Raw genomic sequence first — 23,961 nt, forward strand, 5'->3', positions numbered from 1 at the left:
ATTGATTAAATATCCTATCTGCACCTGGATCTTCCAGTATCTACAAACCGTCTTAACAATCTCGCTTTCAGTGTCAATTGAATGCAGGAGCATGCCGCACAAATTACATCAGGGGGGAAAAAGGTTAAGTCGCAGGAAATTCCTTTACAATGTGGTCTAATTTGTTCTGAGTGGTAAACTACCAAACACCGAGCCAGGTTCTTGACACATTAGACCTCTGCCAATTCTTGTACACGTACGAGGTTTCAAACCAACACACTGCGATAGGACTAAAAAGGTACGGATCCTGCGGGAAACATGTCATGTAGAAGGGAGAGAACCATACATAAGGAGCCATGAGCCGGGTCTGCTGGTGATGTCCAGCCCCACGGGAGCAAACAGCTTCACGGACACCGTCGACTGTAGATATTAGTGACCCCTACTGGAGCTGTTTGCGCGTGATATTTGTTTGGGATTGATGACTATCCCTCAAAAGATGATTTGACAGAAATGATGTCTTATGATATTTAAAAACAAATAAATAAAAAGGGTGGTATAACAACATCTGCTAATTAAATCCTGCAGCTCCATTAAACAATGCTCATGAAAACAGCCAAGCCGGGACACTGGACATCTTTTTGGTCATAATGGTTTAGAAGGAAGAGTATCAACAAACCCACTGGCCACAGGGTGCAGACACCCAACTTCTCATTTCTACTGGAGGGGTCAGCCACTGGGAAACCAGCGTGGTCTCATGGGAGGGTGTAGTTGGTTGACTGTACACACTGATATTGTACCAACACCTGCCATTTATTAAATGCATCCTTCAAGAGCAGCAAAGGTGATTTGATTGAAAATGGGAAGACAATCTCTTAATTTATCTAAATAATTATTTTGATAAAAGGCATGTAAAAAATGATTTTTCCATTCATATAGGCCAATGGTTTACATTTCTATCATAAAACTGACAAACATTTCATAATCTCTGATTGTACATATTTCATATACTGATCTTTTCTTATAATTACATGTGAAAAATATTTTTGGACAGGGCACCATAACAGTAATAAGTCAAACAGTACAGACATAAAGAACGGCACAATACATCAAGGCAAAGCCAACAGGAAAGGCAGAGGAGCAAATGCAGACCATGACAGACTGTACAAATGCTCGCGTGGCATTGGGCTGAGCGATATCAGTATAATATTGTTACCCCAAAAAAACATGAGATATCGTCTGGGATCTTTATCTGAATTATCGAGATATAGTTAAATGTGGTTTTTAAAAGGCAGTAGAGATGCATTACAGTAAAGTAAGGCAATTTTCTACCCGTTCTATCCAATATGTCTGCCTACCAGGTTAGAATATCCATATTTCCAATCAGTGTTTTTCAAGTATTGCTTGTTTGTGAATATCTCATAAAAGCACCCATAGTCATCCGAGACATATAGTTATATTATTGTAATCGAGGTATTCATCCAAAAATATTGTGATTAGTCGATTTTGGCAATTTCCCCAGGCCCAAGAATGGCCTAACTAAGTTTCGGTGTAGGCTCAATGTGCTATTTAGAGAATGGAAAAGATTCAATGTTAAGTTCAAGCCTTCATCAACGGAATAAGAGGGATTTTCATTTTGAAAGATTCAATTGTGTATATTTTCAAACAGGGAAGGAAACCCTGCCGTTGCGTGTCATTTTGATCAGTCTATTTTAATAAATGTTCTTGTGACATCTCACACGTGGCTTTGACTTAGCCCACTTCCTAGAAAACACTGCGTTGGAGAGAGCGAGCGAGCATCGCCATTCAGCCTAAAAAATACAGAGATATGATTTTTGGTTGATATCGCCCAGCCCTCAACGTGGCACAAGGAACATGTTCTTCATCTTGGATAAAAAGACTCAAAAAGGTTTCAGACGGGTTCATGTTAAAACTACAGCTGGAACAAAGTGTCTGGGTTGGGCGTCGCTTCTCACTTGCCCAGAGCTTTGTCCAGGTTGATCCTGATGGCGTCCAGGAAGTCTGACGTGTTCACGTAATGTTCGTTGAGCTTGCAGCTGCAGAGGGAGCGTGAGCGTGCGTGCGGTCAGGAAGCATATACGCATTTTACTCAGCATTTTCTTCTGAAATTAGCCACTTGGGAGATATTTATTCATGTATTTATCTTAAATCAAAACAAAACTTAAAAGCCTACTTGGCCAAGCCGTGAATGCAGCCCGCCAGGTCCTTCGTCATCACGCCGTGCTCCACAGTTTCCACACAGACTCTTTCCAAAGTTTGGGAGAACCTGAGAAATGTACAAAAATGGCAAAAGCGGGGGAAAGCGTGAGCAAAAGCAAAACGCGGGTCGAGCGGGTTGAATGTGCCCGTCGTGTGACTCGTGTGTATTACTTCATCAGATCGGGGTTTCCATCCAGTTTGCCGCGGTGCTCCAGTCCTTTGGTCCAGGCAAATATGCTGGCGATGGGGTTGGTGCTGGTGGGTCTTCCCTGCAAGTCAGAGAGAAGCGGCGTCAATCACTTCACACAAGGAAATGTGATAAACAATGAATTGAGTCAGGTTACTCAGCCGTGATGGGTCCATGAGGAAAGACAGACTCATTTAATGACATGCAGTAGTGTCGCTGTAGCTGCCGGAGCCACGCATCCGTTATCAGCCAACGTTTGTTCTCTGAAGACAGACGTCCGTTGTTTGTGACGTGTTTTTCGAGACTGTTTGGATTACTCGGCTTAAGATTACAATTTCAAAAAGGCCGTTGTCGGAGAAATACCGAGAGCAAACACGGTTTTGATAAAGGGCTTAAATAAGACGCCGCCGGCCGGAAATCCCCTGGGAACCAGACGCACGGATTGTGCCGGAGCTCAAACCGGCGCACGCCGCTCCGTGTGAAACACCGTGAGCGACGAGTGTGGAGTGGCCGAGGCCTCACCCTCTGGTGCTCCCGGTAGTGCCTGGTCACGGTGCCGTGCGCCGCTTCCGCCTCGATGGTCTTTCCATCGGGACACACCAGCACCGACGCCATGAGTCCAAGGGAGCCAAAACCTGCACACACATACGCACGCCGATTAAATACCTTTGTGTTTTATATTTTTATTATTATTATTATTATTATTACTTCTTTTTCTCGCCCAGCAACGACGGGTTAGACGCGACAAAACAAAACAAACATAAGAACATTTTGGGAAGCTGGATTCCAAAGGACGCCTGACGGGCCGACCAAACCGCCTTCCACACCCGACGTAGTCGCACGACGGAAAAATCCACAAGATGATGCTTTGTTGTTTACCCTGAGCGAGGATGTCTGACTGCACATCTCCATCGTAGTTCTTGCAGGCCCACACAAAGCCTCCGGACGACTTCAGCACCTGGGCCACCATGTCGTCAATGAGGCGATGCTCGTACCAGATTTTCAACTTGTCAAACTCTGGCTTATAGTTCCTGAAAGAACAGTAAAACACGTCACCGTGACACGTCACCATTTTTATCATTATCATTATTATTCTCACAATAATAATCGCGTCCATAGCTGCAACATTTGTCAAATGTTGCAGCTACGGACATGGTTGGGGTATCGTTAGAACCCGGACTTCGCAAGTTTCATCCAAATCAACCCACAAATGGAGGAGTAATTAGTGAAAAACAGATGGAATTTGAGCAGAAGCGGCCAAACCGTTGGTTTGAGAATTTGCGGCATTCTAGCCAATCGTAACACAAACTGAAGGAGTCCAAAAGAGTCAAAAACATATCCCGTGTTTGTGTCATATGGAGTTCGCTTGCAGCTCCAGAGCAACGGGTCCGAATCGTGTCGGGTTTTTTTAAGTCCCAAAAGTTGAAAAAGTTGATGAAATGTCTCTGAGGGACATGCAGTGTTTAATCTGTTTGAATGGAACTTACACACGGAGTGATTTCCTTCCACAGAGACACCGTGAGACAGAACTCTGTGGACTACAGGTAGTAGACAACCACCGTCTCATTTTTAGGATAAAGTCATAAAATACTACCAACTGCATCCTTGTATTAGTAATTCTTCCGCGTCACCGGGACTCACCGCATGATTTTGTGAGCTGATGCTGCGTTCAATGGAAACTCGGAAAATGTAACTCTTTTTTTTTAGACGTAATGCTCATGTAAAGAGGAGCGGCCGCACGAACTGATGCCACGTTCCATGGGAACTTGAAAATTTGTAATCGGTGTATTATTAATAATAACAGTTTGAAGTTCGGGTACAAAATGATGCATCAAATCAGTTTTCTTTCGATGGCTTACTTCTGAAAGATATCCTGAAAGATGTCTTTGAAGCGCCCGTCATAAGCTTTGAGGATGGTGTTCTTGGTGCTCATGTACAAAGGCCACTTCTTCTGGATCGCGTACTGGAAGCAGCTGTGTGCAAAGCCAGTGATGGACTGCAAGATAGGAGAGTGGTATTTGATAAATAGGACACACAAAAAAAAACAAAAAAAAAAACTTGAATTCAAGTGTAACTTCAAAAGAAAAATTTGTTGTACCTCATCTGTGTTGTACATGCCCATCCCACAGCCCCCAGAGGGGAAGTCGTAGACCTCCCACTCCTTCCCCTTCCCTCCATCAGCCGGTGTGAATGTAATCTTGAACTTCCCTGGTTTGTCAATGACAAAGTCTGTGGCCCGGTACTGTAAGAGAAAAATTAAATAAACACACAAGCTGTCATGTTGGACCCCCCCCCCCCCCCCCTTCTTCAAAACTTCCTAAAATTTACGAGTCAACTTTATTGTTAGTACCTGGTCCCCAAAGGCGTGTCTGCCGATGGTGATCGGCTGCGTCCAACCAGGAACCAGGCGGGGAATGTTCTTACAGATGATTGGCTCACGGAACACAGTGCCGCCCAGGATGTTCCTGATTGTTCCATTTGGGCTCTTCCACATCTTCTTCAGCTTAAACTCTGAGGTACAAGCACAAACGCGCTTGTGTTTTTAAACGCTATTTTCTCATTGCAGGTGTAAGATTACTTTGAGTGGAGTAACATTCGCTTTGATTAAATAGGACAACCCATAACTTCTTCCAACCCTTCTTGGTCCAAAGACATGGAAAAAAGGGGGAGGACTTTCTACGATAAGGAAAATTGAGCAGTTTGTGCATTATTTACATATCCTTGAGTCAAAAGCCAATGTTCAAAATGAAACTCTAAAAACCCAATAAATGGTTTATCTGCATTTGAAGTAGAACTTCATTTGAAATGTGTGAATGATGCACACTTAACCATGAACATTTGTTTTTTCCTTATACGTGTTCGCAGAAACATATGAAATGATTCAAATAATATATGGTCAATAGGTCAGCAAGTGATAATATGTGCTGGAAACCTACATTTTATAGGGACATGGGCAGAAATTTGGAGAAAATAAGTTGAATTACATGAGTTATATACCCTCTACTCTGGCCTCATCGGGGGTGATGGTGGCACACTTGACGGCCACGTTGTACTTCATGGTGGCCAGGGCAGAGTCGATGGTGATCTGGTCGTTGGTCTGGTCTCGGGAGGGGAGGCCCAGGTCATAATACTTCAGCTCCACGTCCACATTGGAGAGGATCAGCTGAACAGAGTCAAGACAACAGAAATACTCTCAAGGACGGTAATGATTTGTTCTGCTCCAATCCAAACTTCATTGTATGACGAAGAGCTCTAATAATAATAACAACAACAACAACAAATTTAGCTGCAGGCAGCAATACACAGGGTCCAGCTTATTGGTTCTATGTACAATTGTAAAATTCAGTTTAATAGATTGTCTATATTGTAATAAATGTAATTTTTATGAAAATGTTGTGATATTTCTGTGGGTAATTGCCATTGCACGGCTTCTATTTATTGGACGCCACCATTTATTTTGAAGTCATCACTCAGTCACACATTACAGTGTTTGAGGGACGCTCAGACGACATTTCAAGGATTATTTCCTATCAATTTTTCCATTAATCCGGTAAAGTAATGTGGACCACGGATTCAAAATATCAACTGAACAGATCTGACATCTACCAGGTAAGAAGTTAAATAAATATATACGTAAATCGATAGTTTAGTAACGTCCAAAGAGGACAGAGTGACAGAGTCCACGCCGCACACTGGACTATTGTTCCTCACTGGCTTTATGAAAGACACTTGCAGTTTTAAGTTTTCCAAATAAGGTCTATATTTGAACATGAATATTTGAGGCATAAAATGTTGTTCAATTCACAAGGTTGCCATCTACCTTCTCTTTGATGAAATCCCAGATGATGCGGGTCATCTCATCTCCGTCCATTTCCACCACTGGCTGGTCCACTTTGATGCGATTGGTGGCATCTGCAGGTATCCAAACCATTATTTTTTAGCTGATTTAAATAATCATGATTGGCATTGGCATTGGCTTTTTTGTATATAACAATGCTGTACGTGCTGCAAGAAAAAGACAATTTTTAAAAAATTATTACAGAGTGGGAGTAACCCCAGATTACTCTTTTTTCCCCCCCACCACGGGTGACACAAATAAACACAGAACCAAACAACAACATGTACATGGAAAAAAAACAAACAGAAACAAACAACATGTACACGGAAAACCACAAACATCGGGCGACAACGTGTATAGCAAAAAAAACAGAGTTAATTAGGTCCAGGAAAACTGGAACAACTTGGCACATGACCTCTTCCTGTCATTATGACAGTAAATGAGGAAGAAAAGGAGAGATATGTAACCAGGAGGGTGCTGGGGTGCGTTCAAAGCAGGTGCCAGAGGCGTGAGCGTGTCTGTGATGAGACCGCCTGTGTGTGTGTGTGTGTGTGTGTGTGTGTGTGTGTGTGTGTGTGTGTGTGTGTGTGTGTGTGTGTGTGTGTGTGTGTGTGTGTGTGTGTGTGTGTGTGTGTGTGTGTGTGTGTGTGTTTGAGAGTGTGAGAGTGTCCCCCGGTGAGTGTACTGGACCCAAATGGTTCTGGTGTACAAGGTCGGAATTATGTAAGGGCCCGAAGCCACGCCTGAGTCCAGCAGCCGTACAGACACCCCACAGCCACAGGAAAGCCCCGAGCAATCCGCACCACAGCCTCAGAAGACCCCCGGGCCCCCAGAGAAGCCGGAAGCCCGCGGAGCAACCCCCATGCCCAGCCCCGAGGAGCACAACCCAGCCCAAAGGAGCGCGAGGGGACCCCACACCCCTGAGGCGCGCACATACAACCCAGCCCTAGGAGCAGGCACAAGACGCAGCCGCAGGCCCGGAGCCAGGTCCCACACCGACAGAGCGACACCCCGCCCGGACCGCCCACCCCGCAGGCATGACCCTCTTGCCCATCCACGCCCCGTGCAAAAGCGAGGTCCATCCGACCACAACAGACCAGACACCCCACCTGGCTGCAAGCCCCGAGCGCCCATCCATGTAGCACAGTGTGCTCAGCGCAGGGCACCTGGATCTAAGTCGTCCCCCGTTGGACCCAGTAGGCCGCCAGATATATGGGCCCTCCACTGCCCCCGGACCCCCGGCACCCACCGCAGAGAAACCTCGCAGCGGGAGCAAAGGCCAACGGCCACCACCGCCCCACACCTACAACAGCAGGCTGCCCCTCGGGGGCCCCGGAAGGCAGCCGGCGGTGTTCTCCGCAGCCCCACCAAGACACAGAATGCCAGAAACCAGCAGGCGCAAGCCGCCAGGACACGAGCCCAGCCAGCAGGGGGTCTACACGGCTGCCCCCTCGGCCAGCCAACACCCCGGAAAACCCCAGCGCTCAATAAGTGCTGTTGGCCAAGCAAGTCGATCCCAAATCACTCCCGCCCCTCCTGCCACGCAGACCCTGGTCTGGTGGAGTATTGTTCGGAGTAGGATTGGTGTGCGAGTGTATGTGTAGGCTAATATGAGTGGAATCAAAATTTCCGGGACGGACAAGAAGCACCTCACAGCAGGAGCAAGATTGCAGCTGCCCGCCACACCCCCACCCACATACCTCGCACCACATCCGTCCCACAAGCCCTAGGCCTATTGTGGGGTGTAACCATAGATTACTGTTTTCCACCATTGACAAACTGCTTAATCCTGACCCTGTTTTTCTGATATTTTAAGCCAAGCATTTGTCACAACATGTGAGGAATTTGCTGCGTTCTTTAAAAGCAAAATTACAACTATCAGAGCGATTTTCACTTCTGATCCAGTCCCTAATATATATATATATATATATATATATATAAACCAAAAAAATAAAGTTTTCAAAAGTGTCTCACACTCTGCTCTGGAAATCACGTGAAACTGGGCTTTTCCCTGATGCTCTTATAATTGCTGTTGTGAAACCACTGTTGAATAAACCACACTTGGACTGTGGGGTCCTAGCTAACTACAGGCCCATATCAAACCTTCCTTTTTTAAATAGGTACTTGAGAAGTAGTCCGTAATCAAATTTACAACTTTGTAAATGACAACAACATTTTGGACTTCAGTCAGAGCCAATCATAGCACAGACTCTTCTGTCACCAAAATAATCAATGATTCAACACTTGTGCTGATGTTAACAAGGTTTCAAATCTTGTTCTTTTAGACTCGAGTGCAGCTTTTGACACCATTGATTACAACATTATCATAGATGGGAGAACAGGGTTGGTCTGTCTGATTGTGTCCCGTACTGTTGTCGTCTTTTAGGGCCTCAGCATAATTAGAACCGCCCTCCAGCTGAGTAACTCCACGCACGGCTGGAGAATAACAAGAGCCGCTGGGAACTGCTCTGTTGGCTTACAGACCAGCACAAATCTTTTAAAAGAAAGCGGAATTAATACCATCTCAAACCCAATTGGCTCACAGAACTTGGGGCCTCAGGAGGGTGGCTCCAGCCACTAAACAGACTGCCCTGGATCAGGATGCGTTAGAGGCATGTTAGAATGGCAAGAATGCATAATCGTGGTAATAATAAGTGTTTTCTTTACAAGTTGTCTGTGTGACGACTGGCTCGTGGGTGAAGATCATTGTGTAGGATCCAGAAATACTTTGTGTTATTATTATTTTTAAATGCAGAGATATTTGCCCAGTAATGAAAGAAACCCATAGTGAATGTTTATGTGTCTGAGTGTCTCTGCGAAGTGGACGAGAGAGAAAGGGAGAAAGACAAACGCAGGTAAGAAAAGTTAGCACATGGGTTCATTTTATTTTGTGCATTCTGGGTGGTGTCACGATGGTATAATGCAAGACTCCATTGAAATAAGTAAATAATTGACTGAGGAACGCCTATTCTTACATTGTTTTTAATTGATTTCATTCTATAAATCATTGTATTACTCTACTTTGTAAAGGCACTTCACTATCACTATCTGACAGCCTTCTTCAAGATTTTTATTTGTCACATGTCTTTGATCACTTACAAATAAAGGTTATTATTATTATTGTCATTAATAAATAAGAACCATTCTCTTACTTTACTCTCATATCGAGAAACGGTTTCATGTCAATTGGAGTATTGCATAGGCTCATTTATCATATAATAGAGCATCGCGGTATCGCCAAGTGTATTACATAGAAATGACGATATATCTAAAACATGTTTGCCCACATTTCCAACTAAATTCATATCAATCAAATGTAAACATATCAGTCTAGTCCCGTGTGCGCGTCAAATGACAATTTCTCAACTAACGCGTCCCCGCAGCGCCATTTCATTTTGGACCCAAACGACTCTCTTTTACAAGCCAATCCGTCGAATGTTTCCCCATTTCTCTCTCCGCCGCAGAGGCCGCACACATTATTATCATTGTTGTCGTCGTTATTATTATTATTATTATTATTATTATTATTATTATTGTTGTTGTTAATATTTCCCATTGAACTTGAGTTGGCCAATCACACCACGGGATCGCTCGTGACTCGAAACGTCGGGTCGCGCGCACCTGTCACCTTGACGTCTGACAACTTCATGGCAGCGAAGGCGGTTAAACCGTTGAATAATGATAAAAACTGTTTATTATTATTAATAATAATAATAATAATAATAATAATACATATTAGAGACATACATTCGGTCTTTCGTGTGGAAATAGGGTGAGCGCCGTTCGCCGACGGAGCCTCGGGACAACGTGGAATCCATCGCATACTTACAGTTCCTCCGGTGGAGCAGGTGGTGATGGCGCTGGCAGGCAGCGGCCGGCGCCAACGCGGCGGCGGCGGCGGGGGCGGCGGCGCGCCCGGTCACGGACGTCAGAGCTCGGATGTAGGTGGCCATGGTTCACCGACACCGACAGGGCACGGAGCGCCGGAGAGCGAATGAATGGCCGACGGCAGACAGCGGCGGTGACGCGTGTCAGCGCGTCAGGTAAGAGGAAGCGGAAACGGCTGCCGAATAATCAGAGTGAAGTGCGGCCATGACGTCACTCCCGCGCTGTTTATTTTATTTTATTTTATTTTATTTTATTTTATTTTATTTTATTTCATTTCAATACATTATTTTTTATTTTTATTTTTTTAGCAAAAATGTGTTGCCCCCCCCCCGGAAGTGAGAAGCCTTTTTTTTTTTTTTTATATTTTTTGAAACGGTTTATTTTTAATATGGAAATGAGTAACATTATATTTTTATATGGGGCAGCGTTATCTCTGGCAATGGGCCATGTCTATATTATATAAAGTTGTGTTAAAAAATACATTTATTTTAACTATTTGTTTGCATTCATTTTTGTATTTAAATCTAAAATGATTTGTTCGTTTTACTCGTGATTTTTGAAAACCGGAGTCAAATTCCTTGTACGTGGAAGCGTATTGGCCAATAAAGCCTGTTTCTGAATCTTTATTTTGGATTTTCATGTGAAGAAAATAATCGCTAACATGATATTAATGCCGACCAGAATTAGATAATCTACCCTCTGATAAATGGGCAACTCGCTCTCTGGTCCAATCAGTTTTTGTTATAGAACACGGAATAACTTGATTTTTGCAAAGGGAATTGTGTGTGCATTAGAAGCATGGGAAACTGGTAATTGCTGTTTTTATTTTATTTCATTTTATATTTCTTAGCATTTTAATGGGAGATCCATTGTACATTTACCTTTCTTGACCATGTGGTGATCATAAAGGTCCTCGTGGAGGTCACTATACTTTTCTGTTTTCCAATTATTTTATTCTCAGCAATATCACCCAATATGCTCCAACATAATATTCCAGATGTTGTGGACAGAAATAAGGTCAATACTGACTCTGTGAAGCAGGACATTCTTTCTCCTGATTTGGTATGGAAAAACAGCCTTGGCTAACACTGGGCATGCATGCGTGCATTGCTGGAAGTTTGCTCCAAATATCAGTTTGTTGCCAAAGATGGTATTTGGGCTGCTCTTATTGTTTTGGCCCCTATGGTATGGTATGATGCATTGCATCTCGTACATGTCTAGAGTCTGTGACTATTTATTGGTTTCATTTCTGCATTCTGATCTAGGAAAATGGTTAACAGAGGATCGCAAAGAAACTGAAGTTGGAGATGTGAACAATCACGCTCATATTCCAAACAAAGTTCCTTCTAGGACTGCAACAACAGAGTCATCTGTTGAGAGTGTGACTAACATTGCCCATTGCACTGAACCCTGTGGAGAACCAGAAGATATCTGCTACAATGCTCACTGGCCATTTCTTGTCTGCAGCGATACAATAATCGACCAAAACGCTGTGTGTGTACTCTCACTCGCCTGTTAAAGTTTGTGTGTTTGTGCACCAGTGCGTGTGCGCATGCAACCTAAGAGGAAATCCTGTGTGCTTCAGCGTACATTGAATGCTGAGATTTACCAGCAAACTTTAGCTGTTACACTGCTAACACAGAAAAGGGATTGACATATCAGAAAAGATTTAATGTTGCATGTTTGTAATTGCATTTCATTAAATGCTTTTGTAGTTGAATTACATTACAGGACACAGTAGCATAATTCAATTAACTGATTGCCCAAGACTTAGGTATGTAATGGGTAAATAAAGCAGTAAACATTCTTCAATTAAAAAAAAGAAAATAACATTACAATTCAACTTCCTAAATCCAAGGCACTGTGTAGTGTGTATGTGAAAAAAGAGGTAGAAGAAATAAAAAGAGGAAGAAAGGGATGGAGATTAGAAAAAGCTCCAAAGATTTAGGATTTTTGCCGATAAATTAAGGTAATAAAAAAATAACAAAAAAAAAAAAAACTTGAAACCAACAAACTGCTCACATGTGCAACAATTTAACCTGGATTTACCATTTAAGATCAAAATCTAGAAAATACTTAAGACAATCCAGTTTATAGACAAAGGAATAATTATCTGACCTGCTTTCTCAAGTATTTAAACAAAAAAACAAAAACAAATATTCATTCAGTGGGGTCGAAAGAGTATTGTCATTTTTCAACACAGCTAAAGTGGTTTTCCCATTTTGTATTGTTTTCCAATACATCTTTCAATAAAACATGTATTTAAAAAGCCATACAAGATGCTTGTCCTCTCCAAATCCACCGACCGATGTGTTGACAAATACAAATTCTTCCTAAGAGTCTTTCAGTCACAGTATCAAGGCGACGGGTCTTATGTCGTGGCTGCAACGGTTCCTTTCTTGTCGCTGAAGAAGCTCCTCAGCATCAGGACCTGACCAATACTGACGGCGAACAGCAGGATGGTCTCGCCAATGGACCAGTAGGCCACGCGCTCATGGAGGTCATCCGCCCGAATGCGGTCATGGGCCTCCCGCAGCCGGTACCACGTCTGGGAGTCAGATACCACCTTCAGAACCTCATGGATGGAGAGGCATGCCGATTCCATCTAATAGCAGAAAAAAACAAGGTATTGTCAAAGTTCAATATTTCCTGTCAATACAATGACCAAATTAAGTTAAGAAAAAATAGTTTCAGTCCACATGTGTCCGTCTAACTAAAAATATAAATGATCGGCTGATTTTAAGTGATAATGTCTCACCATCACAAGGCAGCGTTAATTATACACTTGAATTTCTTATTCCTATCCTTCAGATATCTAATTCCCATGCAAAATCATAAAACTCAGAATTGCTATTAATGAAGTGCGGTGGTTTCAGCCCTCTACGCCAATTTGATAATTACAGCTTGGAGGAAGTTTGGTAAATGGATTGGGATGATGAATAGGATGTGTCAGCTATTTTGGGGTGTGTACCTAGAAAACTTTTATTCTTTGAATTTGGCTGCCTCCAGCAATCACCCGATTATAGCTGGTGTTTGTCCACTGTGTTTTGATAGTAAAACACGTTCCAACGTCGAGGTGGATCCGGATCAAACTGGTTACAGGATCAAATACATCAACATTCAACTGAAATGAGTCCTGTGAACTTTAATGCCCTGCGCAAAATTCTACCCAGCATTTGTGTTTTTGGTTTAAAAGATCCACTTTGGACATAGATTCAAATTGACAATCAATCTTTGTCTCCACCATGTGGACTTAATATAAAGTGCTGCGTTGTCTGTCTTACCAATCGAGTACCAGCTCTGAGTGCCCTCGTCAAAACCAGGGAGGCAACAGCGTCCCACACGTTTTTTAGACTTCAAGCTTCAAGGGGTTTATTTATGTGACAAATAAACCTCTTGAATCTCAAGTCTGAAAAACCTGTCGTCTCCCTGGTTTTGCCGAGGGCACTCAGAGCTGCTACCCCGAATCTTTCCCTCATTCAACTACATACATCTGGGAGTTTTGGCGCGGACACAGACCACGACAAGACATTTCGTCCACACAGTGTTAGTGTCTCACTTGAGTCAGTGCGGTCGCTCTGTTCATGTCGGGGAGGAGAGGGCGCTCCTCCCCGGCTCTGAAGTCCAGGTACACAATTTTGTGCGTAAAGGTGGAGAACTCGTTGCTAAAGCAGACTTTGTAGACCCCTCTCATGGCTGTAGTGTGAGAGAAGCTGTCGTACTGTTTCTTTCGCTCCTGATACAACATGTTGTTCAATGGATCTGTGACAAACGAGTCCACATCATAGTTCCCACCGGCAATGACCTGAGCAAAGAAGAAAACAACGCGTTATACGTGCATCGTATACTGTGACCACATGAACAGACTCTGCGTTCAATCAACCGTTTTAAATGAGAAACGTCGACCTTTATGAACACATGGTATGAATAAGAAATAATTATTTAACCCTGCAGAAGAAGTACAAATAAGGGGGAGGGGCAGTGTTGATCCAAAGGTTGGTGCGTTTTGCCACACAGAGACCACAACAGAAATGTATTATGTTCTGTATTATATTACATTATGTGCTGAAAATTAAATTAGATCAGTATTATAGCACTTCGATTTTATTCAACCCCTGCGGGAAACTGCGGTGTTACGGCTGCAACATCAACAGAAATAGGCGATCGCAGTAAAGTGTTAACGAAAAAATAATTTAAAGTTTAAAATACCAAATAAAATATATATATATTTAAAAAAAAAAGAAAAACCTGGCATTAAACGTCATCTAAACAGACGATGGATAACATACAAGCGCGACAGCGCATGAAGGAAAATGACGTTGAACTTACTTGGAAGTCAATGTCAAACTTTACACCGCTCTCTAGTTCTTCATAAAAACATTGTTTATCGTTGTCAGGCAACTCGAATGTCAGCTCTGTGCACGAAGCCGCAAAAACACGCAACAGCAGACAGCACAGGCCCAAGCAGCGCATGTTGGACGATGAGTGCGTTGACGGAACTGAGGCTCCGCGTCGCCGCCGCCGCTCAGCGCTGAGCAGCCGCTGCGCCGGGACCGACACTGACGTGGCACCGGGACCAAGCACTTCCGGGGTCATGTTTGGTTTGGATTTCGCAGTGTCGGGGTTTTTGATATGATCACTGCTGCAATAACGTCAAATCATTACATACGTTTGAAATGTAAATAAAAAAGTGTAATTAAGAAAATATATATATATTTTTTTTTACAACCGCATTTTAAAGGTAGTGAGTGTTTATTTATTTATTTTTTAATTTTGAGGTAATCACTGAATATTCATTATTTCATTGCTCTAATGACACTAAATCCCTGGATGGACTTAAAATAAAATAAGAACTATATTATATATATATAGATACATATAAAATATATTATTTTTTTAGCGGTGAGAGACCAGCCCGCGAGACCTTCCGTTCAGGACTAGCGGTGGGCGGGTCAATGCCAAAAGTATCGATTCTAGCGTCAATGGGTTCGATACCATAAATCGATCAGTTCCCTCTCCAAAATAAGTAAAATTGCTTTTTTTATTTTTTATTCTACGTATATATTTCGTCACTTGCGGCGGCTCGGTGCCCGTCACTGTTCGAGTGGTGAACGGGAGATCCTCACCGCGGCACGCCCACTTGGGAGCCGCCTCCCTCTGAGTGCCGATTGATTGATTGATTGATTGATTGATTTACAATCAATACAAGACGGAATAATAGGATGATCCTATAATGTACTTGTTGACTAGGACCCACAAACGTCTCGCTTGGGTAATAACATTAAAAGCCAGGCAGGGTGAGCGGGAGCCTGAAAGAGCCGGCTCTTATTGCCGAGCTGGGTTAAGTGATCCGGATCCCTAGTGCCGCGTCACGCATGGCAACTTAAACCCCCCCGGTATCGGTATCGGCATCGGTGATTCTTCCCTGGTATTACTCGGTATCGGATCGAAACCAAATCCTGCGGTGTCGCCCACCCCTATTAAGTACGTGAAAACGTCCAGCGTAAAAACGACCCGGCGGGACGTCTCTCCGCCATCACGGGACGTTATCTTCTTCTTCTTCTCCTTCTTCCGGCTGCTCCCGTTAGGGATCTTGTCGTCGGTAAAATAGCAGCAAATCACCGGGTAGACTTAAAACGATAACTTGGAATAAAAAATAAAAAAAAGGAGCATTTTTTTTGTAGTGTTATTCCAGGGGTGAGACGTCTAGGTCAATCGGTACCGCCGTTACGTGGTGATGTCGTCACGTGGTTAAGTCGCCGTGTGGACGCCTTCCTCCCGGTGCCGGCGGGAGTTGTATTGTATTGCGCAACTAGTTGTCAACCGGTCCCCCGCCATCACCGTCCGTGGATGTCTCGGTACTAACGGCGCCGGGGCCGATTTTCTTTCCTCGCGTTTTGCTCTATTTTCCATTGTGCTTTTCCCTGATCCCTTGAATCGACGCGATGCAAAACTACGCGGACGCGATCCGGCTCTACGTGAGGGAGCACGCGACGGCCCTCGCCGTAGCCGCGGTGGCAGGTGAGCCGAAAGGAACGTCACGGTGAATGGAGCGGCACAGCTCTCTATGCACGGCCTTGGGAGACACGGCCGAAGACAAACGCACACATTTCATACTGTTTGCAATGCTACACATAATTCATTATTCATTGTGTCACGTCTGCTAGTGCTGAATTTCTTCCTGGGAATGCCAGAAAAGTGTACTACATGTGTGTAATACATTATTATAATATATATTTGGATATGCATGCATGTTTATACATGTTCATACATACAATTCATACATATATGCATTTTGAAGTTCAAGGGATTATTTGTCACATACATATACATAGAGTCATATATGAATGCACGGAAATGTCATCACTGCATATATGTATGATCGTATGTATATGCATGTGACAAATAAGCCTCTTGAATCTTGAATTTAATGTTTTTTTAGATTAAGATTTTATGGGCTATGAAAAATAAGTTGCCAGAAGTGCCTAGTTATTTTTTGCTTGAATTACTACTTACTACATAATATGTAATATTATTATTATAATATATACTACTTGACAACTGCATCATGACAGAGATGGCAGATGGGAGATATCTAGCCCCCTGTGTTTATCTTCAGATTTCATCGACATAATTAGGTCCAATAAATACTTTAATCGTTTTTGTTTTTTTATTAGAAATTGATTAAACCTCGTAATGGGATTATCTCATCTACTGTCCCACAGCAAATAGCGCTGGACGCTGGCCCTGTAAATGGTAAAATACATTTGTAATGCATTTTATTGTTTTGTCTACTTCTCTCTTTTCTTTGTGAAAGGGGCCAGCCTGTTTGTGGTTCGCAGGTGGATGGCCGGCGGGGTGTGTCGGAGCAAGGTTAGGCTGGATGGGAAAACAGTCCTGATAACCGGAGCCAACACTGGCATTGGAAAAGAGACAGCCGTGGATATGGCCTGTCGAGGTTGGTTTTATTTATTAGGAAGGGAATGTTTTGTTTATCCAAAATAAATGTTGGTTTAGTTGATAAATAACCTTGAGCTGTCACATTTGTCTTTGTGTAATTTTTCTCCAGCTCAAGGACATTTTTGCACTACTGTCTATGTTGTTAGAATCTATATAAATGTGCTACTAAGCTATTTACCAATGTGACCTTTCCCCCCTTCGTATTCGTGCCTAGGCGCCAGGGTGATCCTCGCCTGCAGGGACTTGCCCAAAGCCTACATGGCTGCTGATGAGATCAGGCAGAGGAGTGGGAACGGTAACGTTGTGGTGAAGAAGCTGGACCTGGCCTCGCTGCAGTCTGTCAGAGACCTGGCGAAAAACATCAAGGACAACGAGAAACGCTTGGACATCCTCATCAACAATGCAGGTCAGGGCCGCTCCCATTTGATTCAGGTCTTCTTCCTCGTGTCAGGCCATCTTCTATGTCACGTCTTTTCAGTGGTTGGCGGAGGCGAGCGCAGCGGCATTTGCTTCGACCAGGTCATTGTCATTCGACCGGTGCATTGTGGAGCCTGGCTACATCTCATGATGTGTTCCATGGTTTGGGATTCACCACAAATGCATGCATCAGAAGTTGTTATTTTCAATTTCTTCACGGACACCTTGCAGCGTCCTTCGCTGGCCCGCAGGCGGTCCAGTGTTTTCCAGACGGGCCAAGGTTGAAAACGGCCGGTAGCGCGGCATTCGTCTGGGGCGATGCCTCTCTCCATCCACTGGGTTGTCTGTCTGGCTGCCAAGGCTACTCCACTGGTTCTGCCATTCAGTAATCCTGGCATCGGTTGGAGTTGTCTCCAGTACTTCAGTGGTTTCCAGGAAACTGCTCCTGGAGCTGAGGCCTTTCTCGGCAGCAGAGTGCTCATGGAGTGAGTGCGGTTATCATTAGCCTGCTTTGTGTGCTCAGCTTTTGTGATGATTGCTCTACGAATGTCAGGGGGAGCAATGCCACAAAGGCAGTGTACAGGGGTTGTTTTGATGCACCCAGTCACTATCCTGTAGGTCTCGTTGAGGATAGGGTCTAGTTTACGTGCATCGCACAATCTGCTTCATGCTGGGCAGGCATAGTCAGCGGTGGAGAAGCACAAGGCTAGTGCCGATGTAAGCAGTGTACTTGGGTGAACCCCCCACTTTGAGTTTGTTAGTTGTCGTAGAAGGCCGAGAGACCTTGGCTCTCTTTTGGGTGTGCGCCTTGTAACTGAGGGTACGATTAAAAGTTACTCCCAGATAGACTGGGTGCTGGTGGTTTTTGACCTTTATACCGTCCCAAGTTACGTCGAGCTCCCGTTTAGCCTCTCGGTTTTTGAGATGGAAGCTGCAGATTTGGGTTTTCCCAGGGTTTGGGCGCAGGTGGTTTTCCAGATAGTACGCTGACATATCTGAGAGGCCTCGTTCAAAGGTTGACTCCATTTCCTGGAGGTTCAGCTGCTGTGTTGCCATGGCTAGGTCATCTGTGTAGATAAACCTGCTGCATCCTTCTGGTAGGGGCTGGTCGCTGGTGTAGACATTGAAGAGGAGAGGGGTCAAGACGCTGCCCTGTGGCAGCCCCTTGGTCCGGTGGAACCATCTGCTTTTCCTGTTATTGACTGTGACGTAGAACATCCGGTTGCTCAGACGACATCTTATAACGTTACATAGTTTGGCGTCAGCTGTCATGTCGAAGAGTTTTTTTTTATCAGCATCCTGTGTTGGATGGTATCATAAGCTTCTGACAGATCAACAAAGGCAATGCCCGTTATCAGCTTCTTTCGATAGCCGTCTTTGATGTATTGGGTGAGGTTTAGCAGTTGGCCTGTGCATGATTTTCCAGATCTGAATCCAGCTTGATCTTTGATTAGCTAAGCGTCTGCCTGAGGGGATAGTCGGCTAAGGAGTGGTCTCTCTAACAGCTTGTAGGTGATACCTTGCAGTGAGATGGGCCGGTAGCTTTTGGAGAGGTTGGGATCTTTTCCAGGTTTTAGTAGAGCAATGATAATCGCTTTCCTCCAGATAGCTGGAATGTGCTGGGTCCTGAAGCAATTGTTGTGCATGTTCATAAATCATTGTTTGGCGACTGGGCTTAGGTGAGTAATCATTTCAGTAAGTATGTCATCGGGACCCGCAGCTTTTCCCAGCTTCAGGGTGCCAAATCCTGCTTCAAACTCCTCCAAGGTGAAGGGCTTGGTTAGCATGGACATGTTCTGCTGGTTGCCCGGAATGATTGTGGAATGATGTTTTCCTTTAGCCCTGCGCCTTTCTGCTCATCTCCCGTTGGCCACCAGGTGGCCCCGACCTGGTTTGGTGTCGTGTCGGATATATTAGCTGGTGTGATCTTATCACCATATAGTTTCTGAATGGTGGACCAGGCTTTTTTTGCTGTTCTGGGTCATGTTGATGTTATCAATGAGATAATGGCCAGGTTTCCGCCTCTCCTTCCCCAGGGATTCCATGAATGCATCACCAAGCTCTGTAGTGGTGTATGAAAACAGGTCATTTCCAAACTCTGTTTCCTAGCATTCCAGCAGCTGCAATGATTCCTCTGCGAGGCCAGCAATGTACTCTTTTCGACACCCACGAGGAATGTGAGTCCGAGCAGTTTTCTTTACAGCCTGTACAAACATGGTGTAGTTGTCAGGTGTGGGTTCAACGTCTTATAGTGCTTTTTTCATCCCTTCGTTACACACCGCCCATTTGGCCTTCTTGGGGTTGAAGTGGCGTCGAAGACTTCTGATTTTGTTATGGCAAGCTTGATCAAAGTGTGTTAGTCTCCGGCTGAAAGACTTAGGGAGTTTAGTTTGTCAATCAACTCCAGCTGCATGCATGTGTTTTCCATCTAGCTTTCAACTCTCGCTGTTAGTAGAATCATAGCCCCACATTGTGTGATGGGAATTAAAATCCCGATCACAACAGCATACTTCTTCCTGCACTTAGGTGGTAGGTCAGGCCATACAACGGGGCTGGCAGGTGGTTTATACAATGAGGTAATGGAAATCTCTGGCAGGCAAATAGTAACAGTCTCTATGTTGGTGTCTGATCTGTTTGTGTGGATGTCCAACAGGGGCAACCAACAGGTCCACAGGGGCTTCACAAACATGGCTGATCCGTATTTGGGATGACGTATCTCAGCTACCAGTTTCAAACCTGGTAGTGTTGGCCAGTTGCTCGTCGGACCCAGGTGGGTCTCCTGCATACAGATAATACGTAGCACATCGGCCTTCATTCTAGTGCATCCCTCCACATTGATCGAGGTCACTACTAATGCCTGCATTGTGGCTCGTCTGGGGAAGAGCTTGACTGTCCTTGGCAGTCAGTGGTTGCAGAATGGGCTACTTCAGTCAGTCACTGTGTTACAGTTTCTGTCGTCGGCATTGCCCGGGATGCGCCATGTGGAGGCTTCTGCTTGCATCCCTTTGATTCCGTTTATAAGGATTCAAGCCAGTTGTGTCTCAAGTTTTCTTCTCTATCCTCTAGGGTGTCTCCCTAAATATCAAATGATGCTGCGATGTATTTAAATGCTTGGTCTGTACCGTAAATTATATCTCTTGTCTGTCGAGATAACCTATGGTACCTGGAAACACCTGGAAATGACCAGATAGTCTCGGTCATTTATTAACACAAACACAATAACTTTACCATTAACTTTATTTGAGTAAAAATATAAATAAATGTATATATGTAAATAAATCTATACTAATCATTATACTTCAGGAGCTACCTTAATAACACGTCAGTGATTTGCAGACATGTTAATCACAGAGCTGATGTAAAATGCTTTTATAACCAGGCTATGCAGCATCGTTTAAGAAAGATCGTTAGGATTTACATCTTTTTTAAAAATCACCAAGATCAAGTGAGAAGATGTGGAATAAGTTTCAAGTTTCCGAAGTTTCAATACTTTACGAATTGAACCGTACCTGGATAATGCCCGGGAAAATGATTCTAAGAAAGCTTTCTGCCAAATCAATAACATCATATTCACTTAATATTTGTTGTTGACCATGGCCACTGTTGCAGCTTTTTAATGTCTCTCTATACGTTGATATAATTCAAATTCCAGGCATCATGATGTGTCCGAAGTGGAAGACGGAGGACGGCTTTGAGATGCAGTTTGGCGTCAACCACCTGGGACACTTCCTCCTCACCAACTGCCTCGTTGACATGCTACAGAAATCTGCTCCCAGCCGCATTGTTACCGTCTCCAGCATGGCGCACGAAAATGGTGAGGAACATTTGTGTTTAGTAGTTTTATATTTGCTTCATTCCAAACCTGTTGCAATGGAAAAAAATGAACATGGGCCTTTTGATGTCCCTTGACCTTTCAAAAACCTTTATCTCCAATTCTGGAAGAAATTATTCCTTTGTTGTTTTTTTTCATTGGTAATTTGAACACTTAACATAAATAATAGCTCCTATAGTATATGGGGAGGTTTTCTTGCCAGAAATGGTCTTTTAAGGGGATTTCTTAACCTCGTGAGAAGCTACTTATTTAACCTACTTACAATTGTGAATACAGACTTTTGATAAATCCCACATTTTTCATTCATAAAGAGATTTTATTAAGAAGTAATTAATAACTTTTTCTATTAACATTCAATAGTTGAGCGCTTATGACCAGCACCTCTGAATTCTAGTGGGGAATGAAACACATGTTCAGCAAAGTCATTTTACATTGCTCTCCTATGTATGTGTTATAAGAACAACGGTTACCATTGAACTTGAGTAAATGGACTGCAAATCAAATGTCTTTCCCCCCACAGGTAATATACATTTCGACGACATCAACTTAGACAAGGATTATAATCCTGACAAGAGCTACCGCCAGAGCAAGCTGGCCAATGTCCTCTTTAGTCGAGAACTGGCTTCCAGGCTGCAAGGTACAGTCGGTACTTTTTAGTCCGTACAGACGTTCAGCAGCGATACGGGTACATGTTAGGTTCAGCCTTTTTCAACCAACTCCCTTTTCAAATTTGTTACTACACATAAACAAAAGAATAATATAGACCATCATTTCATTGATTGCTTTGGTATTGACAAATTGACCATTATGATGCATATTTATTTTCTCACTGGGCTCCAACGCAGCAATGTTCAATGTTCAACACCAATGCGTTGAACATTGAAAACTGTCTTATTTGTCCATTATAAAATTCAGTATTGTCTCATCAGAAACATGTCTTATCTTATCTTGTCACAATTATTGTATGTCATACATTATAATCATGCTCTACTAGTGTTACTGGGCACTTTTTGTCTCTTTTCCATTGTCATATTGAATCGAATGCCCCGGAAGTACATTTTAATCTTATTTGATGGATTGTTGCCAACAGGTACTGGTGTAACGGTGTACAGCCTTCATCCCGGGATTATTCTCACGGAGCTTGGCCGCTATCTGCTCCCCACCCTTGCTATGTGGCAGAAGATCCTGGCTAAGCCCCTTCTGATGCTGATAAAGTCGCCTGTGGAGGGGGCTCAAACCACAATCTACTGCGCTGTGGAAGAGAGCTTGGCCAGTGAGACAGGATTGTACTACAGGTCCATTAACGTTCCTTTTTTTCAACGCTCCTTTATATCAAAAACTATACTTTATGTAACTGTATATGCTATATACACTATGTTATACGTTCCTATTTCTCAGGCAACACTCCATCACATATTGAGATAAATCAGTGTTGTTCTGTGCTGTGTGCTGTATTTATTTTTCATGCTCTCTGGTCATCTCAACTGTTTGTATGTCAATTGTCAATTGTTGTACTGCTATTTTATCAAGAATCAGCCAATTCAAGCACTCAAATCCAATTGTTTGTTGTCACATTGTTCTTTATCGTACAGCGACTGTGCAGTCAAACAGCCGGCACCTCAGGCTCTGGATGACGATGCCGCCAAGAAGCTGTGGGACCTGAGTGCCTCCATGGTCGGCCTGAACTAACCCCGAAACCCCACCGTGCTGTGGAACAGGCCCCAATTTACATCAAAATTTGCCCTTGTTGTGTTCACTTTTAGCAGCAGAGCAATACTACATGAAGTATAATAGTTACATCTTTTTCTCAGAAATGTGTCCATTTGGGCTCCAATTGTTTACACAACCCGACTTACAAAATTCAGAATATATCAATATTCTTTGTTCTACGGTATATATTATTTGACATTCTGTGTGAGAAGCACATTTTGCTTACTAAATGGGTGAAAGCTGATTAATGAATAGCAAATTTTGCTTAATTATTATCTTTTAATCATTAGTAAAATCAGTTGTAATATTAAAGGAGCAATCAGTAACAAAGGAGCGCTACAGAAAGCCATTGGAACTAGAGCAACATGGTCTCTTCCATGACGTGAAGAGGGGAACGCAGACCTCTCACTGCTCCTATCCCTGGGAGCTGCTTGTGTGGGTAATGTCAATCCTAAAGTTAGACCTCTTAACCGTCCAACAAGTTTAAAGTTTAAAAAAAAACTCCTAAGCTCCCTCCACCTTTGAAGCACTGCACCAGTGCTCACCGCTTGCTTGCCTTAAAGGGTCTTGGACGCTGGTGGACTGGTCCCTGAATGTTAATCTATGCCTGGGTGAATTAAACTGAAAGGGGTTGGGGGGTATAAGCAGCGTAATTTCATGGATGGGGATTTCGTGGCAATAGACAGGTCTCGGGAGTGAGGGGCACGTCCTCCGCAACAGAGTACAGTGCTGACTGTTTTGAGAGCTCGAAATCTCAGCAGCCACCGAGGAACCAGTGAACTGACTGGGTTTGATCGACAACATTTACGAAGCCCCACTGATGTGTGTAGTGCGTTCGCTACGCAAGGTTCCTTACAAGGTCGCGTGACACAGGGTTAGCAGTCAGAAGCGCTGGCACGGCGGGTTTTATTGTTCACAGTTCTAGACAGAAAA

The 23,961-nt window shown here is 43.6% G+C and overlaps 3 protein-coding genes across 3 annotated transcripts; 1 reads left to right on the forward strand and 2 right to left on the reverse strand.

Moving 5' to 3' along the window:
* Window positions 1-768: 768 nt before the first annotated feature.
* On the reverse strand, window positions 769-10,227 carry LOC307228050 (isocitrate dehydrogenase [NADP], mitochondrial-like). The gene is made up of 11 exons (XM_079997547.1): window positions 10,051-10,227; window positions 6,204-6,295; window positions 5,381-5,546; window positions 4,734-4,894; window positions 4,482-4,625; window positions 4,243-4,379; window positions 3,263-3,414; window positions 2,906-3,018; window positions 2,368-2,465; window positions 2,171-2,263; window positions 769-2,033 (listed from the first exon to the last, which is right to left on the reverse strand). Exons 1-11 carry the CDS (start codon window positions 10,172-10,174, stop codon window positions 1,949-1,951), a joined length of 1,365 nt encoding a protein of 454 aa, XP_079853673.1. The 5' UTR covers window positions 10,175-10,227; the 3' UTR covers window positions 769-1,948.
* Window positions 10,228-11,759: 1,532 nt separating this feature from the next.
* tmed3 (transmembrane p24 trafficking protein 3) lies at window positions 11,760-14,615 on the reverse strand. Its single transcript, XM_079998348.1, has 3 exons — window positions 14,439-14,615; window positions 13,669-13,914; window positions 11,760-12,714 (listed from the first exon to the last, which is right to left on the reverse strand). Exons 1-3 carry the CDS (start codon window positions 14,580-14,582, stop codon window positions 12,481-12,483), a joined length of 624 nt encoding a protein of 207 aa, XP_079854474.1. The 5' UTR covers window positions 14,583-14,615; the 3' UTR covers window positions 11,760-12,480.
* A 1,463-nt stretch (window positions 14,616-16,078) lies between these two features.
* On the forward strand, window positions 16,079-23,168 carry LOC307227697 (retinol dehydrogenase 13). Its single transcript, XM_079997107.1, has 7 exons — window positions 16,079-16,130; window positions 16,927-17,067; window positions 17,284-17,475; window positions 21,139-21,300; window positions 21,839-21,955; window positions 22,409-22,613; window positions 22,911-23,168. The coding sequence occupies exons 2-7, from the start codon at window positions 16,956-16,958 to the stop codon at window positions 23,005-23,007; spliced, it is 885 nt and encodes a 294-aa protein (XP_079853233.1). The 5' UTR covers window positions 16,079-16,130; window positions 16,927-16,955; the 3' UTR covers window positions 23,008-23,168.
* Window positions 23,169-23,961: the final 793 nt, after the last annotated feature.

The sequence above is a fragment of the Zeus faber genome (assembly GCF_960531495.2).
Source record: "Zeus faber genome assembly, chromosome: 3".
Classification (NCBI taxonomy): domain Eukaryota; kingdom Metazoa; phylum Chordata; class Actinopteri; order Zeiformes; family Zeidae; genus Zeus; species Zeus faber.